The sequence below is a fragment of the Mesocricetus auratus genome, unplaced genomic scaffold, assembly GCF_017639785.1.
Source record: "Mesocricetus auratus isolate SY011 unplaced genomic scaffold, BCM_Maur_2.0 Super-Scaffold_100018, whole genome shotgun sequence".
NCBI classification, from domain to species: Eukaryota; Metazoa; Chordata; class Mammalia; order Rodentia; family Cricetidae; genus Mesocricetus; species Mesocricetus auratus.
The window spans coordinates 2,243,538-2,263,667 of NW_024429199.1; the positions used below are offsets into that span (position 1 = coordinate 2,243,538).

The 20,130-nt window shown below is 43.2% G+C and overlaps 1 protein-coding gene and 1 pseudogene across 2 annotated transcripts in view; both read left to right on the forward strand.

Moving 5' to 3' along the window:
- The window catches only part of Cep57l1 (centrosomal protein 57 like 1), a 53,631-nt gene that overhangs the window by 14,867 nt on the left and 18,634 nt on the right, over positions 1 to 20,130 (forward strand). For both annotated transcript variants that reach the window (XM_040728395.1, XM_005073228.4), the window contains exons 2-3: positions 15,266 to 15,428; positions 19,659 to 19,838. In XM_040728395.1, coding sequence (XP_040584329.1) covers positions 15,266 to 15,428; positions 19,659 to 19,838 — 343 coding nt within the window. The remainder of the gene's footprint in view (positions 1 to 15,265; positions 15,429 to 19,658; positions 19,839 to 20,130) is intronic.
- LOC106021395 lies at positions 15,476 to 18,542 on the forward strand (annotated as a pseudogene).

Consider the following 20,130-nt stretch of genomic DNA (forward strand, 5'->3'; position numbering starts at 1 on the left):
CCTTGAACTTAACTATCTCTTCCTCTTGCCCTTATTTTCTTGCCTCAGCTCTTCAAGTACTGAAATAGTCTGTGTTACTATGCCCAGGAGGCTAACTCCTGTGATAAAAGCAGCTCTGGGGACTCCGCCTTACCTTTTGTGGAGCGCCAAATGGCCTTGGAATAGTTCACACCAAGTTCAGGGACCCAAGTCCATGAGTATTCAACTCTGAGACATCTTCCTCTTCTCTCTTCCAGCTCCTAGCAGCTTGGCATGTGTTATGCATTTTTGGAACTGAGATAGAATGAAAAATTACACACTGATTTCTAACATTTTCCTGAAAATGTCTTTGTTTTGCTTTGTTTTGTTTTTTGATTGGCCCTGGCTGTCTTGGAACTCACTCTGCCTCCTGAGTGCTGGAATTAAAGGCGTATGCCACTGCTGACTGGTAAAAGTCATTTTTATGTGAAGTGAATTATGCTGACATGAAATAGTCCCTGTGTGGAATAAGAGATTCTCGAGAAGTGATAACCTGTAATGTTTAGTTATCGCTAAACAGAGTTTCATGGGGTGGCTTTTCCTTCTGATAGAAATGTCTTGTCTAGCCTGAAACTCACTCTGTAGACTACACTGGCCTTGAACCCATAGAAATCTGCCCATCTTTGTCTCCCAAGTTCTGAGAATAAAGGTGTGCACCAGGATACCCAACTCATAGGGTGTTTTTTTGAGACAGTGTCTCCACTCTGTTGTTAAGGCTGAGCTTGAATCCTGAATTCATGGTGTACTTCGCCCCAACTTCTAAAGTGGTAGGGATTACAGACACTTGGTAGATTGTTGTTGTTTGTTTGAGAGATGAGGTCTCTCATGCTGCCTAGAACTCACCTATGTAGTAATACTGGTCTCAAACTTGTGATGCTTCAGTCTCCCAGGCACTGGGATTACAGACATGTGCCACCATAACCAGCTCACGGGATCTTTTCTAGTAGGCTTTTAGATTTTGGCTGCTAGGCAGACATTCACAGACCCTCAGCATTTCAGCATTGGGGCAGCTAAGTGAAGGAGGATGTTGGAAACTAATGCAGAACTGAAAGAATACATTTTTGTAGGTATAGTTTAGGTAAAATGTACGTGATCAACTTAAGCTTCCGTCTCAGCTGGACAAAACAATTGGGTTTTGTCCTTTTGCCCTCTGTGCTAAGCAACAACGTACTCCATTCCTTAGACTATGACCTTAATAGCTGTGCCAACAACTCTGCTTGAAAAAGAGTGCAGACTTAATGGTGTCTGCACAGATCCCCATTAGTACCTCTCTCCATCAATAGATGATCATCAGGTGACGTCAGCCTCCAGAACACTGTTTATCTCAGATGAGTCAAATGTGGAGCAGTCGAAGCTCTGGGAGCCTGCTATAAGAATTGGAATAACACACTTTGAACTGTTGATACCAAGCAAAGAGGTATTTATTATGACAAACCTGCTGGGTTATTTAGACACTTCTGTCTAGCTGCAATAGGGATGGCATGAACAACTTTCATTGACCTTGAATTGCAGTGACCTCGTGTGTGCCTCAGTTTCCTTGCCACTGAGCTACAACCCTGACTGTTGAGGTCACTTCATAGGATTATCTTGGAATACCTCATTGCTTTTAATCCACTCCAGTTTAGTGGGAATTTCAATGCCACCGATCCTCAAGGCTTACAATTAAATGAAGAGGACTTATGAATTGTTTCCTCCTCCCCACCTACCCTCCTCCCTGCTCCCTCCTTGTCTGCTTTGTTCTTGACAAGGTTTTGTATAACTCAGGCTAGCCTTTAAGTAGCCAAGGATAATGACCTTGAGCTTCTGATCTTCCTCTCCCCCTCTACCTTGAGAGCACTGGGATTACAGCCGTGTGAGAGAGCGGTATAGACAGGAGGAATGTGAGAGAGCCAGCAGTCACAGAGGTCTGTGAGGCCCTGACAAGCTGCTTCAGCTTTGTTCTGAAGGCACTGAGCAGTTGCTGAAGAGTGTGACACGTTGAAATGACACTGCTGGGTTTTGATCTTATTGTACTCCAGAGAGATAATAGGATACTTACAGTAAGACTGGTTGAGTAGCAGGAGACTCCCTCCAGGGGCCATAGATGATTCACCTCTATGATAGTATACCTAGTCAGTGATAGAGGATGGTTGAATTGAGAAACCCAGTAGGTGTTGAAATCCTCAGTACTTGAGGTTGAAGAGCAGGGAGGTGATGCTGTTTGTGAGAGTAAGAATACAGGAAGGGGGTGGGGCCAGAGATTTGTCTCATAGGTTGAAAGCACTGCCTGCTCTTCCAGAGGACTGGAGTTCAATTCCCAGCACCTACATGGCAGCTCATAGCCATCAAAACTCCAATCCAAGAAGACCTAATGCCCTCTTCTGACTTCCATGGGTACCAGGCATGCATGTGGTACACAAACATACATGTAGGTAAAAACACTTATGTGCATAAAAAATTTAAGTGAAAAATATAGGAAGAAAAGCAGTTTCTAGAAGGAAGATTAGATATTCAGGTGGATGTGAATTCATTGCTAAAAGTTGGAAAATTGAAATAGTTCTTGTGTTCTTTTGTTAAGTTTTAAAAAGTGAGGTCTATTCAGAAACAAACAAAAAAACAAATAAATCAGAACATACCCAGAAGTGATACTGTCACTTAAGCTCAATGGCCTAGGGGCTGGAGATTCACTCACCAACAAGCCTGGGTTTGGTTCTCTTGGGGAAAGGAGGAGGAAATGGGGGAGCTGGGAAAGGCATTGAGCATTCTGCTTCACGAAAAGTTGTCTCCTGTACCCCTTACAAATTACCTACTGGACATAGTATAGGTTTGATATACTGTTAAAAGTAGTGATCCTAGCTGGGTGTGGTGGCTCACACCAATAATCCCAGCACTCAGGAGGTAGGGGCAGGTGATTAGCCTGGTCTATATAGCAAATTCCAGGCTATACAGCAAGACCTGTCTCAAAACAAAAAGGAGTGGATAACTTAAGTTATTTTGAGAATTCAAAGGGCTTTTTTCTCTTTTGTATTCTCTTGGTACCATTAGGTACATCTGTGATTTTATTTATGAAGTATTGGGCGCAAACGATTTTGGATAATATAGGTTGAGTAAGAATTCTTTGTGTGTGTGTGTGTGTGTGTGTGTGTGTGTGTGTGTGTGTGTATAGACCAGTGACTGGTGTCATGAATTTTCCTCAATACTATCCACCTCTAGATGGGCTAGCCAGTGAGTGTGGAGGACCCTGAGGCTCCGTTCCCCACTGTGCTAGCATTGTGGGTGTGCACATACAATACTCTAGGGTTATGTATACAATCACATTCAACTTCTGTTGGTGCTAAGTATCCAAACTCAAGTCCTTATGCTTGTACCTCAGGCGCCTTACCAAACAAGCCACCTCCCCCAGCATAAACATGGTACTCAAAGCTTTCAGATCACAGGTGTTCACTACCTATTATAATAACTAAAATGTTTTGGAACATGTGTTTTAAAAGTGTCAAGCTCTACTTGGCTACATTATGTTGATCCAGTTCATATAATTCTTTGAAATAGGTAGTTTTATGATTCCCATCTTATAGACAGAGGAACCGTCTAAGAGACTTTGTTAGGACACCATAGGGTTCATCTTCAAGGAGTCTTACTCCTAAACCACTATGCTGCCTGCTTACAAAATAAGAACAGAACCATGAAAACTATAAGAATAAAAGTCAATGTAAAGTTAACATTTCTAAAACTGGCAGACTATAATTTTTATATATTTTTTGCTTTCCTTTTTGAGGAAGGATTTGGCTGCTCAGTCTGTCCTTAAACTTGCGCTCTTCTGCCTCCCCCACCTGTGATTACAGGCAGGGCCCTCCAGAAGTGATTGCCTTGCTTTTTAGAAGTAAGGCTTGAAACCTGACAGCTGTTGAGAAGAGTTGGGAAGATTGAACAAACACAGCAGGGAAGATGGGGGGGTTGATGCTAGAGTTTGTAAGAACTCAGTTCTGAGGAAACAAACGCCCAGGAAAGAATAATGATAAAGTTCACTATCATGGCGCTCTTACCACCACATAGCTACATAACGCTTAATGATTTTCAGGGTCAAGAGAAAGGAAACGACGTAACTAAGATTATGTAGCAAGTAACTATCAGAAGCAGGAAAGAACCCTGCTTCCATTCATCATATTCCTTAATGAAACCATGTGGATTCAGCCCTGTTCAGACCCCTAGAGATGCCTAAGAAGGGAACTAGTGTATAACTAACTTCCACAGTAGCAATCACTCAGAACTACCCGTGGGCTTTGAGAGGGCTCAGTGGACATGAGTGCTTGCTGCACAGACACCTAGCTGCTTCAAGAGCACCAAGTAAATTGCATGTATTCTTTAACCCCAGCGTTGTTGTAGTTGGAGGTAAGAGGGTCACTGGGGCTTGCTGGCTGTTAGCCTAGTTCCAGATTTCATGACTGTCCCTGTCTCAAAGGAATGAGATGGAATAATAGAGCAGGACACCTGACATCTTTATCTGGCCTCTGGCCTCCAATTGTGTGTACATCCGTATGCACATACCACACACACACACACACACACACACACACACACACACACACACACACACACACACCCTATAATGGTAAGGACTGAATCAATGACACTCTAATCTAAAAGATTTACATGCTTCCAGAATCTGAAGAACTTTTTTCTGTATCACCTGCTGATTGACAGAAAAGACACCAAAAGAGAAGTGCTTTGATCTATAAATAATCTTTTTCTGTTTTTAAGAACTATTGATGGCTATTATCTTTAGAAATGAGAAAGCTGTGGGTGTGGTTCATATCAGGAGTCCAGACATACCTTTAATTTGTGTCTTTTGTGTGAGGTTTTTATTACCTATAGACACTTTATTTTTAACTAATTTCTAGGAGTTCTGTATAATATTATGGACCACTTTTTTTTTTTTTTTTTTTTTTTTTTTTTTTGGTTTTTCGAGACAGGGTTTCTCTGTGGCTTTGAGGACTGTCCTGGAACTCGCTTGGTAGTCCAGGCTGGTCTTGAACTCACAGAGATCCACCTGCCTCTGCCTCCCGAGTGCTGGGATTAAAGGCATGCGCCACCAATGCCCGGTTTATGGACCACTTTTATACATTGAAATGTTTTATTAGTTCTTTGAGAATTTCAAACAGTGTATTTTGATCATATCCCCCACCCAACCTTCCCAGGTCCACTCCCACCTCCTGTTTCTACCCCCAGGACACACAACTTTTATGTTTTTTATTTTCTTTGATAATCCATCATCTCCACTTTGCTCGTATACTCCTGGGTGTGAGACCATCCCCTGGAGTGTGGCTGACACACCAGGAGCCATACCTTCATAGAAAACTGCTCTCCCTTGCCCAGAAGCCACCACCTGTCCATAGCTGCTCAGTTAGGGATGGGGGCTCATAAGCCTCCATGTTGGTTTTATGTGGGCAACCACAGCTTCTGTGGTTCCTGTGTACAGCCATCATGTTGTGTTCAAAGGACATGGTTTCATTTAGGTCCCCTTTCAGCATTGGTCCCTCAGCCTTGGGGTAGGGGTATGACATAGCTGTCCCTTTAAAAAGGGCGTTGAGCATTCCACAGGGGTTATTCTCTGTTCTTTGGTGTTGTTTCTTTGCTAACCATCATCCACTGGACAAAGAACCTTACCCAATAAAGTCTGAGAGCCGCATTACCCTGTAAGGAGACTTAGAATTTAGAAGGCAGTTCGACACTATGCCTATTTAACAAAATAAAAGGAATAGGTTCATTTCTGGGTCCTGTGAACTCTGCAGCCAATACCAAGCATTAATTACCTCTGGTGAATGGACCTTAAATTCAGCCAGAAAGTAGTGGGTAACCAGGAGCGGTGACAAGAGCCTGGATTATTTTGGAGGCCAATGTTAGGGGAGGCACCCCACACCTGGCACTGGGTTTTTTATTTGCAACATATGCTCCTGAGATGACAAAATCCCATCTGGACTGGACTGACTCAACAAGTTAGCGTGTATGTGGGGGGGGGGATTGTGTGTGGGGTGTGTGTATTTAGGAAACTGATAAGATAGTAGGTCTCCACATGGCTCTTTCAAAGATCCTCCAAAAGTATTAATTATCCCACCAAGCCCCTCCTCTGATTATAACCATTTAAAAAATACCTTCAATTAAGAATGATACGTAAGTTATACTAAAAGATTTTATCCTAACAGTTACTCAGTAGGTTGACATTAAAAATGGGCTCTGAGGCTGGAGAAATGCCTCAGCAATTAAGAGCAATGGCTATTCTTCCAGAAGACCTAGGTTTTATTCTCAGCACCCACCTAGTAGCTCAAAACCATGTGTGTAACTCCAGTTCTGTTGCAGGATATTTGAGTAAACTATGTAAAGATATGTCATCTTACCTTGTGCCTAAAGCACCTAGTTGGTTTAATAAAGAGCTGAATGGTCAATAGCTAGGCAGGAGAGAATAGGCAGGACTTCCAGGAAGAAAGAACAACTCAGGGTTAGAATCTAGGCATGCAGGATTCGCCAGCAAGACACTGAGGAAGTCTGATGTATAGAATGGCGCCCAACGTGGGGCACAAACCCACAACCTTGATATTAAGAGTCTCAAGCTCTACCAACTGAACTAGCCATTTGTAGACAGAGTTACTTTCCCACCTGGTCCCACAGCCATTTAGACCCAAATAAACACAAAGAGACTTGTAATAATTATAAACTGTTTGACCGGTGGCTCAGGCTTCTTATTGGATAGCTCTCTCTTATTAACCTATTTCTATTAAGCTGTGTATCTCCATGTGGTTTTGGCTTACTGGAGAATGCTCCAGCAAACAGTATTATAATGTGACTAAAAAAAGCAGTGGCAGCCTATGGTCCTGTATGTCTACACAAAGAAAGCTTTAACTGAAGATAAGGCTATAGGAAATGTTAATTTACTTTCTGTGTCTTAAAAAATCCCTGTATTAGCTGGCACATGCCTTTAGTGCCAGTATTTGGAAGGCAGAGGCAGGCAGATATCTGAGGTTGAGGCCAGCCTAGTCTACAAAACTAGTTCCAGGACAGCCAGGGATACACAGAGAAACCTTGTCTCAAAACAACAAGAACAAGTTCCTGTACTTATGTGTTTACATACTTGGATATGTATCCATTTTCTCCTGTACTTATGTGTTTCTCCTAGGTAGGCTACAGCTCTCCTAGAAGTCAGTCCCGGTGATAGGAAGTGCCCCACACAGAATGGTGGCGAGAGTCTGAGGGCCTCTGCCTGCTGCACAGGGAAGAGCCTGATTGTGTGTTGGAAGGGCACACATCTGACCTCACACGCTCCCTACAACCATCAGTTCACAACTGTGCTTATTTTCACTGACGAACGTTTAGTCCTCTAGTAGTAACTGTCGGGTGACATGCTTGTTATACAGTGGAATTTGTGGTTTTACAAGCTTCCAGAACAAATGTGGTATGTAATTTGTCCAGTGTTTCTACACTCTTTGGAAAAAATGGCAAATTTGTTTGAACGAGAACTGCACTTTAAAAAAGTGTCATTGAGAAGAAAGGGTTATTTTTTGGGTTTTGTTATTGTTGTCGTTGTTTTGTATAAGAGCCAGGATACTCTGAATATAATGGGACTATTATGTTAGTGACTTTGCTGCATTCAAGGAAGAATACAGTTTGTCACACTGGGACTGTAAATCATGATCCTTGGCAAGAACAAAGCTGACTCTTCATCTGTTGTGTCTGGGTCATTACCAGGGCCTGTATCTGTCCGGTAGTCCCAGAGAGTGCTAGTGTGAGCCCCTTAATCTTGCTCTGGTTTTGTTGTTGTCTGTTTGTTGTTTTTAATAGAAGGGGCTCTTGTAACAATGACTAATGTGGGACTGGAGTGATGGCTCAGCAGCCAGGAGCACTCGATGCTCTTCCAGGGCTCTGGATTCAGTTCTCAGTACCAGCTGCTTACAGACTCCTTCAGCTCCTGTAACTCCAGCTCTAAGGGATCCAGATACCTCCTGTGACCTCTTCAGCACCTACACACACACACACACACACACACACACACACACACACAGACACACACACATACTATAAAATATGTTTTTAAATTGGCTAAATGTGATGAGAAGGGAAATTTTTTGTGCTTTTTATTAGCCTGTTTTGTAATTTAAAAATACATCAAAATCTTTGTAAAAATAAGAACCCTAAACTATGTCCCACTCTTGAGAAACAGTTGTGAGCATTCAAACTATCTTGCACTTTGGTGTTTGGTTGTTCTAAAGATTTCTGAAGTGGAGAGACAGTTTATAATTGGCACAGATTAAAGACAAATCACTTCAGAAAGGGCCTGTGGTTGACTCTTCTGGTTACTTGTGTCACCAACTTGATACCTTCTTTGGGGCTAGGAGAGACTAGAGGTCAAACCAAGGACCCCCCACATGCAAGAATGTACTCCTCAACTGAGCTACACCCTTACCCTTTGGAACTGTTTTAAATTAAATTCCTGTCTGAAAGGTTTTTCAATTCATTCTGTGGTTTTGTTTTTGGCCTTGCTGACAGTATGAACTCAGGTTGCGGAGCTGTGTTAGAATATTAACTCTTTCCCTCTTAATCTTTCTTTGTGTGTTTATGTGTGCATGTGTATGTGCACTCATATACACATGTGTTTATGTGTGAGTGTGGGCACATGCCATGGCTTGTTTGTAGAGGTCAGAGGACCACTGGCTGTGGGACCTTGACTTTTACCTTGAGACCAGGCCTCTTTGTGGGCTACATACACCAGACTAGCTGGCCTGCCACTTGCAGGGACTCTCCTGCCTCCACCTCCTGTCCTGCTGGAGGAGCACTGGGATTACAGATGCTAAACACCCAGCCTTTTGTGGGTTCTGCCTCCTCAAACCCAGGTCCTCGTGCTTGCATGTCAAGCAGTTGATCCCCTGAGCCATGTCCCCAGTCCCAGAGCACCTGTTTTATACAAAAATCTATCATCTGGTGGCTTGCTAGGTATTTTCAAGCTTCCTTTGTATTATTTGTTTTTTATTTTGAGAAAAGTGTTTATTTATTGCTGTTGTGTGTGTGATGGATAGGGTTGCTTACGCCACAGCATGAATGTGGAGGTCAGAGGGTCGCATAGGCTCCCTCCCTTCATCTTTGTGCAGATGCTGGGGAGACCTCAGGTCCTTTGGCGGGAGCTTTACCCAGTGAGCCATCTCACCCACCCTGTGTCAGCTTCTGAGGGGTACATTTCATTTTCATTTGTTCTTGCATGTTTAGTCTTTATGCTCATCCACCTTTTTTATGCTTGGAGTATTTGTTTCTTGTGGTACACAAAAGAATGGTACATTTTATAGTGCACTATTTATAGAATAGAGGCTTTATTTTGGCCATCAGACATTTGCTCCCACCCTTACCATCTCTTTCAGAAATTGTTCATACTCAGTGCAGACACGTCTAATAAAGCCCAGATGGTGGGAGGTATTTCTTTGTTGATTCCTCTTTGGTGATCTTCAACTTTAATTTGCATAAGACTCATGTGAGGAGTTAGTTAAAGGTACATATGGAACGGGGTGAGACCTAGGAGGCATTCTTTACCATGTAACTGATGGGCACACTTAGATGGGTCACATGTATGGTCTCTTAAGTGAACACTCATTTATACATCAATGACTTTCAAATGCTCATTTTACTTCAAACCATTCTCGAGTGCTGAACCGCTCAAGCTGACATAGATCTGCTAAAGACGGACACTTTTTTTTTAGGTTTCTTTATTTTTATTGTGTGTGTGTAGGTATTCTGCCAGCGTGTGTGTCAGTGTGCCATGTGTGTGCCTGGTGCCCTTGGAGGTCAGAAGAGGGGGTCAGCCCCTCAGGAACTAGAGCTGTGGGTGGTTATCAGCCCAGTCAGTTGGGTGCTGGAACTGAACCTGGATCCTCTGCAAGAGCAGCAAGCACTCTTAACCCCTGAGGCATCCATCTCTCCTCAGATCTGGGCTGCCCACAGTCACAGTCCTGTCCTGCTCTCGGTTGCTGTATGCTTGTCAGAAGTAAGTTCAGGTCACAGAGAAAGTGACCACCATTCCCGCGGAAGTGTAGGGCAGGATGGAAGAGCCGGCTCGCTGAGGCAGGAAGTAAGTGCTTTTGGTTTAGTGAGGTGGGGGATGTGCTTCCCCAGCCTCACAGTCTTACTCAGCGGGCTAGTCTGGAAAGAACTGGAGCACAGAGAGTGAAGGAAGGGAAAAGGGTCCCTGCCCCAAGGAGAAAGGGGTCACTGTTCCAGGCCATCAAATTCCTAGAATGGAGCAATGCATGCAGGGTGGGTATTAGAGAAGGAGAGAGAAAAGTTTTATTCCTTGTCTTAGATGCAAGTTTTATAGTATGTGATAGAAAAGTCATATTTATTTGATATTGCTTATTTATTTTACTAATTTTTATTTTTGATGTTCTTTATCATTTTTTTTCTTCTATTGATTTTATAGATTTAGGCAGGCTGTTGTGGCACGTGCCTTTAATCCTAGCACTCAGGAGGCAGGGGCAGGCAGATTTTTATGTCTAGTCCTAGTTATGACATAAGCAAACCAATTTGACTGAGTTTGCTGTTGACTCACTTGTATGCTCCCACTTTTTGGGGGAAAGAGTTCGAGACAGGGTTTCTCTTCGGGTTTGGATGCTGTCTTTGAACTAGCTCTTGTACACCAGGCTGGTCTTGAACTCACATAGATCCTCCTGCCTCTGCCTCCCGAGTGCTGGGATTAAAGGTGTGCGCCACCAGCGCCCGGCACTCCCACTCTTTTATTTTGACTGGTAGTGTAATTCATCAGTGATACTAGAAGCCCTCATGCCATGTGAACAGAGAGTATTGTACACAGATACTAAATTATTGCTTGTTCTCTGTTTGAATCTGTTTGTTCCATTTTCCCTGCCCCCACACCCATATTTGATGAATGATCTTCCTCAAATGGTTTTCTTCCTTCATTTGTTTCTTTGTATTTAGTGTTCTGAGTGTAGTCCTTGTTGCCTCCAGAATCTCTGACTCTTAACTTAAAAAGTTTGCCTTAATGACTGAGTTCTTCAGTAGACAGTGGGGAACCTCAGTTACCCACCTGGTGTGGATTCCTGTAAGATCCTGAAAATTTGTTCTTTACCCTCTCCTTGGGGGCCTAATTGCTCACCAAACCAAAATCTTCAGATGCAGCCTCTGCTGCCCGGTTAACTATACAGCTGCTTCAGCCTGATACCCTTGTGCCTCCCCATTTAAAGATACTCTGATTTCCTTTTTAAAAGAAAAGAGGTGGAAGAGGAAAAAAAGCAAGAAAGAATCAAAAATTGCTATCTTCCCAGTTGAGGATATGGCACCCAGGTGAAGGTGCTGGAAGAGATGGGACAGCGGAGTGAGTGGAGGGCGGGCGGGGCATGGAACTGGAATTCCTTTTCAGTTCCACCCACCTCTCCAGTCTCCAGTCTTGACTGCCACCTGAAGAGGTGTGGATTCTGAGAGCTGAAGTTACGTCACCCTGCTTGTTTGGGCTGGGTCTGCTTCTTCATTGCTGTTTATTGGTCTGCTTGGTAGTGTGTATTCTTCCCGCCAGCCTGTTCCCTGAGCCGCATCCATCCCGAATGAACACTCAGGACACTGTACTAGTTATAAAGCTGTTGGCCATTTGCTATGGTTTCTTAATGGCTAGTTCCGACTTAATTATTAACCCATAATTACTAATATATATATATATATTTTATAAGTTCTTAGCTTCCTGAGAATGCCAGAGTTGCGTCCTCTCCTCCCAGGGTCACATGGCGACTCTCTCCTCTTGACTACATTTCCCAGAATCCTCCTCAACTCCTAGTCCCGCCTATCTTGCGTCCCTATTGGCCAACAATTCTTTTTTTATCAACCAATCAAACAAACGTATATACAGAAGGACTTCCCCCATCATGCTTGCTCTTTCCAGAGTGTGGTTGTTACTCTTCTGATATCTTTGCATGTTTTTATTTCTCTTTGAAAATCGTTTTAATCTTGTTTTAGTGGGCTACGAGAGAGAGCAAAAGTCGGTGACTGTGTTGAGTCCACTGTGTTTATCTAAACAGCCCTGTCAGTCGCTGAAAGCTAAGCAGTTTTCCTTCTGCACTCCCATCATGGCACTCTGTGGTCTGCTTTTCTTCTGGAACCCATAGATGCGTTTCTCACCGCAGCACACATTGCCGTGCATCCAGTCCCCAGAATGTACTCTGGAAAAACTGAAACTAGAGCTCACTCACTCCTTTCTGGGGCCACCCTTCTGCTTTTTACTTCTCAGCTGGACTACGGTAGATGCCCCCATGTAAATGCAATGATACGGTGTTGTCGCTTGTGTTGGGCTTGTTTCATTTAACGTAATGTCCTTGAGGCCACTGGTACAGTGCATGTCAGAATTTGCCTCTTTTCAAGGTTAGCATTCTATTTTGTGTGTACATTATAATGCTCTGTTTTGTTCACCTGCCAATGGAGATTTGTAGGCTGGTAAATATTGCTAGCTATCTCTTCTTCCTTTCTGTTTGCTTGTTTTAGACTAGACATTCCTCTGTGGCCCAGGATAGCATCAAACTCATACTCTCCATGCTCTGGCTGGGATAGGGTGATAAGTGTACACTGGCCTCGGCATCTTGAGAGTCCGCTTTCAGCTCTTTGGGATTTATTTCTGGACACACGATTGTGTTTATGAAATTGACCCGTTTGAAGAATGTAATTACTGCCCACCTCCTCCCTTTTGAAAACTGGATGATTACCATTTGGGGTTTTTGTAGGGTTTCCCATTTGCCATTCAGATGCCCTCTGGCCAGCTTGGGTGCTGCTGTGTGCTCCTTAGGACTTCCTATCAAAAGGCATGTGGTGACCACTGCTCCTCACAGGCAATGCTCGTTTTAATCAACGGATCACTGTTTTTGTTGTTTTTTGTTTTTTGTTTGTTATTTTGGTTTTTCGAGACAGGGTTTCTCTCTATTGTTTTGGAGGCTGTCCTGAAACTCGCTCTGTAGACCAGGCTAGCCTCAAACTCACAGAGATCCACCTGCCTCTGCCTCCCGAGTGTTGGGATTAAAGGTGTGTGCCACCAACACCTGGCCACTGATATTTTTCTATATAACTTTTTTTCTGCATATTATGAGCAACCAATGCAGCTTTACTATAAGATTATGCAAAATATCCCACTTATCAAAAGTTTGCCCTGGATTTTTCATCCACTGGTGTTTCTTACCAGGACTCATCTTACTGTGATGGTACAAAATGGGGACTTTTTCTCTTTCAAATGCACAAAAGCTCATTTTAAAGTCAATTACAAATTATATTCAGTAGATCATTTTCTTTTTTTTTTTTTAAGACAGGGTTTCTCTGTAACTTTGGAGGCTGTCCTGGAACTAGCTCTTGTAGACCAGGCTGGCCTCGAACTCACAGAGATCCGCCTGCCTCTGCCTCCCGAGTGCTGGGATTAAAGGTGTGCGCCACCACTGCCCGGCTCAATAGATCATTTTCAATGTCTAAAGATCAGTATATTAAATATAAGTGATCCTATTAACACATTTTATTTTATTCTGAGTTTCTGAAATTTAATGGGCATTATGAATGGTTCTATGAAGTCACTGCTATTTTTTAAGCTTGAAGTTATAATATATAGTATTACAAATATAGTTATGTTTATAATTATGTTGATACTTCTTACTCAGTCTATAGGTGTTTACAGTATAATCTGTTTTCCTTTGAACTGGCTGTTTAATGAATGATCAATCTTATCATTTACTTCATTGAGATCAATGGAGAACACATTTTATAATATGTAATAAATTTGGAACTGGAATGGCAGATAGAGAAGCTTTTATTTGTGTGTGTATTCTATCTCTAAAGAATTTCTAAAGTAATTATATTGTCTTTTCTCAGGCAACTCACAGATTAGATAGACACTTCTCTTGTAAAGATATGTGAAAAAATATGTAAAAAGCATTTAAGATATTGACTGAATTGGCACCAAAGAAAGAAAACAATGTGGCCCTGCTTAGGGAGGCAGCCCATTTGCGTAGGGGTAGGTGAGCCCGTTTGCTGCTGCTGCTGCCTTCTGATTCTGAGTTTCCTTGCCTCAGAACCTGGGCTTTCAGGAGAAGAAGAAGTTGCCTGGTGTTATTAGTGAGAAGTTCAGGCAGTACAGTAGAGACACCCAAACGGTCAAACTTGGTATGGATGGTTTAAGAATAACCAGCTCTTCAAACCAACTCCAGACCCTCACGCCCATTCTCAACCTTGACTTTGACTGGAGTACCAGCCCTTCTGTCCTGAGACAGAACTCTTCATCATAGTCCTTGCTTGTGTGAATTTCAAGTTTGAATTTGTAGCTCATCAAAAAACAAACAAACATACAAAAACAAGTCTCTAAGAGTTTGGTTAAATGGGGTTCAGGCACTGCAGAAGCCTGAGCAGAATCATCTTAGCAAAAGGGTGTGGGTGTTTGTGATGCAGGAGGTTGGAACAAGGGCTTTCACATGCTGCATAAGCACTCCACCATTGAGTCACATTCCCAGAAAACAGTGATTAAAAATCAACCTAGAAGAATGTCTCATTTCTATGAAATGTGAATTTAAAACCAGGAATTGCTACAGTATAACTCACTGGTAGAGTACTTGTCAGGCATGCACAAGGCCCTGGCTCTAATGCAAAAAATGAAAACATAAGATGGGAATTTCAAGACGTGTTATGATGCATACCTGCAGTCCCTGCTCTCTGGAGCCAAGGAGGGAGGCTCATAAGTTCATGACCAGTGTGGTCTATGAACAAGACTGCCTTAGGGTTTCAGTGGCTGTGAAGAGACACTGTGATGACAGAAACTCTTATAAAGGAAAACATTTAATTGGGGTGGCTTACAGTTTAGAGGTTCAGTCCCTACAGGACATAGCAGTGTACAGGCAGACATGGTGCTGGAGAAGGAGCTGAGAGTCTTACATTTTCATATGCAAATTTAGGCAGCAGGAAGTGAACTGAACTAGGTATAGCTTGAGCATAGGAGACATCAAAGCCCACCCCCACAGTGACACACTTCCTCCAACAAGGCCACACCTCCTAATAGTGCCACTGCCTATAAGCTTATGGGAGCCAGTTACATTCAAACTATCACAATAGCCATTTTTCATTCTGTTGCTGCTGAGTTTAATCTAGTTGAAGTTATAAGTTTGTAAAGATAAAATCATGTAGCATATAACTGTGTTGCATCATTTTTATGTAATGAATCTGTCTTTCAGATGGAATAGTGATACTATACTGTCTCTTTCATTTCCCACAGACAATGGATCCTGAATTATCACATAGTGTAATTGGAAGCTATCTTAACCCTCCAGAAAGAAAGTATCTTCCATCGTTCATTCAGAATGAAGCATCTCAGAATGGCCATCCTGTGAATTCAGAAGTCACCCCTCCTAAAATGTTTAATAGTCCAAACAACCGAGGTAATATTAATATGAAACTTTACAGAAAATTCAGAGCAGGACACAGCATGGGACAGAGCTTACTGTTGTTATGTAGAAAACAGTGTGCTTATGTATTGAATATTCACAGACCTGGTAACTAGGAGTCCGCTGGTGTTCTGTGAGCTTACACAGGTCACTTACCATTTCTTAAGCTATGGGCTTCTTCAGCTATAAGCTAAAGAATAACAAGCTAATAAACATGACACATTTATCATAAAAATATCATAGAACACAGTGAACTATTCTTAGCAATAAAAAGTCTGAGCTGGGGTGGTGGCACACATCTTTAATCTCAGCACTCGAGATGGAGAGGCCAGCCTGGCCTTCATAGCAAGTTTGATGCCAGCCAGAGCTAAAGAGAGAAATTCTGCCTCAAACAAACAAAAAAGAATAAACATTTATTAGCTGTTGCAGGTAGAGTGATAAAGAAAAAATCTTATTTAGGTGGTTCCTTTGGTTTTCTTCATGGTCTCACACTGTATGGCCTCAGATACAGTACTTCCTCCCTGCCCCAGCCTTGGGAGTGCTGGCCTTAGAAGCATGTGCCACCTCACAGGCGCAGTCACTTTCATGTGGCATGAAAGAAACTGCCCTGTGGGCTCCTGTACTTCAGGTTTTGCATGCATTTCACAGTCCTGTGTCACCACTGTGTCCTGTGATGTAACACTCTTTGGATCTAGACAAACTGTGGAGTTGTTGTTTTTTTTCCTAGTTTGTTTGGGTTGTTTTTGTTTTTGTTTTTGTTATTGTTTTTTTTTTTTTTGAGACAGGATTTCTCTGTGTATCCCTGGCTGTCCTGGAGCTCACTTTGTAGACCAGGCTGTCCTTGAACTCTGAGATCCTCCTGCCTCTGCCTCCTGATTAAAGGTATACATCACCACCACCTGACTGAAGTTTTCTAGGAAGGCAGACTTGAAATCATTTTCAATTTTTTATCTTGGCCACCTGATTTTGATGTTAGTCTTCATAGTTTTAGAACAATGAAGTTTTCACTTAAGAGCATGATATGCATATTTCTTCTTACCTCCCAAAGTATCTCTTTATTTATAAATTAATTCTTTTTTATTAAATTTCTTGTCAATTTTTAAGTAAAATGAACATCCAAGGGGCTAGCAATCGAGAGCCACTCAGTGGTTAAAAATGCTTTCTCAGCAACCGTGCAGCAGGAGACAGGACTGACTGTGTATGTGCTCGCTCGCATGTGTGTGTGTGTGTGTGTGTGTGTGTGTGTGTGTGTGTGTGTATGTGTATGTGTGTGTACATGTACATGTGTGTGTACATGTGTATGTCTGTGCATGTGTGTGTGCCCGTGTGTGTGTGCCCGCATGTGTGTGTACGTGTGTTCCATGGCACATGTGTACCCATGCACATTTATGCATATATACAAATAAAAAAGGGAGCGGTAGTGGTGCACGCCTTTAATCCCAGCAGTCTGAATGCAGAAGCAGGTGGATCTCAGTGTTCGAGACCAGCCTGGTCTATCTACAGTAAGTTCCAGGACAGCCAGGGCTACACAGAAAAAGGTAAATAAATAAATTATAAAGGATAGAATAAAAATCCAGATTTGGAATCCTTCTAACCTGATAATCCGAATACTAGTGAGTGATATAGAGTTGTATCATATTCAAATATCAGTCAGAATTCACATATCCAAAATTATCCTTGTGAGTCCCTTTGGAAGTCATTATAGTCAAGTAACTATAGAATAATGGCTATTAGCACTTTTTCAACATCAACTTAAGAGAACCTTAAAATTGAATTAGAGAGGGGGTGGGGGTGGAGGGAAAAGCAAACCAGGAGGTGCTGCTGCCGCTTCCAGTAGTTTCCAGGTGCTGCCGGGCAGCTTGAGACAGCGTGGTCCTGAGGTTTGGCTGCGGCTGCTTGGGAGCTGGTAGCCGTGCGGTAAGTGAGCTACCGAAGTGCGGTGAGGGAGACCCGCGCTGGATTGTGGAAGAGCGGGCGAACACCACCAGCGTCATCAGCTGGCACGGGACAGAGAGATGACTCAAATTGGTCCACAGAAAAGCTGAAAACTCTGTTCCTGGCAGCTAGTTCGAGGAGAAAATGAGGAGGGCAAGTGTGAGGTGACCAGTGAGCAAGCTTGATGGAGAGAGAGGCGACCACTGATAGCCGGGAAGGCAGACTGATCTTCTCTTATGAGTGGGCATCAGACTAAACTGGACAGGCACCGGAAGTCAGGAGTGCAATACAAAGGATGTGTGGGAATCCCCAGTTTGTCTGATGAAAACTGTGCATGAAGAGGAGATTAGTGTGAGCCCTGCCAAAGATGAGCCCGATAGAAATCTCGTGGCCTTAATGAAGGAAGAAGGGGTGGGGCTTTCCATCAGCACCCTCAGACAGAGTTCACTCAGGGCATCATCTTGCCCACAGTGAGTGGAGAGTCGGTAGACCCAGTGTGTCAGCCAGCACTAAAAACTGAGGTGTGCAAGGCGAAGTCTGCGCCTTCAAAAGGAGCCAGGCAAACCTGTTGGTGTCAAAATCCTCAGAGGAGCTCTGTAGAGTGCTTACCACCAGGATCTGGTTCAGGCCTTTACCCGTGCTCCTGTGGCCTTGGAAGCAGACAAAGGTGGGAAGTTTCACATGGTCCATGGCAGCGTCACTGGAGAGTCTGCTGATCTGCTCCCTGAGAAGCACATTGCTATGAAGTGGAGGTTTACGTCGTGGCCAGAGGGCCACTTTGCTACCATCACCTTGACCTTCATTGACAGAATGGGGAGACCGGGGTGTGCATGGAAGGCTGCGGCATCCCTGCCCCTGAGGAAGAGCGGACGCCGCAAGGCTGGCAGCGGTACTACTTTGAGGGCATCAAACAGACCTCTAGCTATGGCACTCGCTTGCTTTAGGGCCAGCAGCAGAGGCTCCTGCCTGTTTGACACTTCAGTCCAGCGCGCTGGTGATGGGCTTGTGACTCACAGGATTGCACCATCCCAACTGCTGCCTTGGGGCTGGGGCCCCTCCCTTCCACATATACCTTGGATGTGTGCATGTTTTCTGCTGGGTGGGATCTGAGGGTGATTTCTCTTTTATGTGTACATATGCTAAATAAACAGAATTTTAGAAGCAAAAAGAAAATTGAACTAGAAAATGTTTATGACTCCAGAAGTATTTAATGCTTTACGAATTACTTTATAATCTGACTATTACCTTTCCAAAAAGTCTGTAATCATAGTTGCTGTTTTGGGTAGAGCCTGGGGAGGGAAGGGTCTATTTCTCAGGTAGTACTCCATCCATCCCTGAGGGAAGTCGAGGCAGGACCCTGGAGGCATGCTGCTTACTTGCCTGTTCCTCATGCCTGCTCAGCTGATTCCATATGAGCAGCTCGCGGATGGCACTGCCTACGGTGAGCTGAGCGCTCCCCCAGCATAGTTAATCCAGACGGCGCACCGCAGGCTTTTCCTCCCATGCACCACAGGCCAGTGTCAGGAGGCATCTTCTCAGCTGAGGTTCCTCTTCCCAGATGATGAAGTTGACATCCAAATCAGTGAGCCAGCTGCTGGTGCCAAATAGAGAGAAAACAAAAGTCTCCAGCAAACATTTTACTAGCTGGATATATGCTATTAACACTCACCATTCACTTATTTACATTCTACTCAGATCTAGTTTTATCATTTGAAACCACAAAGGAATAGAAAATGTAAAATAACGTTTGAAAAACGCTTAGCTCTTAGCTTTTTCTGCATCATGAAGACACCAGTGTAGCTAAGTAAAGATCACAATAACAAACATGGGCTCCTTGTGTCTTTTAGCCCAGATCACTTGTTTGTTTGTTTCATGGAAAAACTGTCCCACCTCACCTGTCCTGATTTCTAGTATTGCTTCTAGGACAAAGGACAAAATAATGGCTGTGGTTTCACTGAAACTGCCTACATCAAGAACTGAGTGCATCTTTAAGCCTCAATTATCATATTAATTAGTAGAAGTTCTCTCATTTGGAATAATAAATTATTCGCAGTTCTGTCCTATAAATCATTTAATCTAGTAGATTATTGGTTTTACAAGATACACCATAGGAAATGTGTCCCTTTGTAGAATTATTTTAATTTCATGGGTATTATACATCAACTTGTGTATATTTTCTGGCTACTAGCAAAAACACACTGTTTATTTTTTGTTGTTACCCAAGTAACTGTGATTATTAAGTTTTCAAAAACGTTCGCTTAAAACATCAAGCAAATTTCTTTTCAATAGCACTTGTTTCAGCATTAAAAACTCTTCAGGAAAAGATCCATCGCCTGGAGCTGGAGCGGACTCAGGCTGAAGACAACTTGAACTCTCTGTGCAGAGAGGCAGCGCAGTATAAAAAGGCCTTGGAGAATGAGACAAATGAGCGGAACCTGGCCCACCAGGAACTGATTAAGCAGAAAAAAGGTAAAGGACCATGGTTCTTGGCCTTCGGGTTGGCCAGAGCTTAGTTTGACAGCAATAAGCCCAGGGGAAGCTATCTTACAACACTCCTGCTCCTACCGTCATAGAATGCCTGAGGCCATGGTCTTAGACGTTTTTGATATTTGTGGGAAACTAATGTAACTTTGAACTTGCCTGCATTGTGTCTATTACCCCAGCTCACAAATGTATTTTTGGGATGAGAGTCTCACACATCCCCCAAGCTGGTCTTGAACTTGCGGTAGCCTTGCAAGTCTGATGCTCCTGATTCCACCCC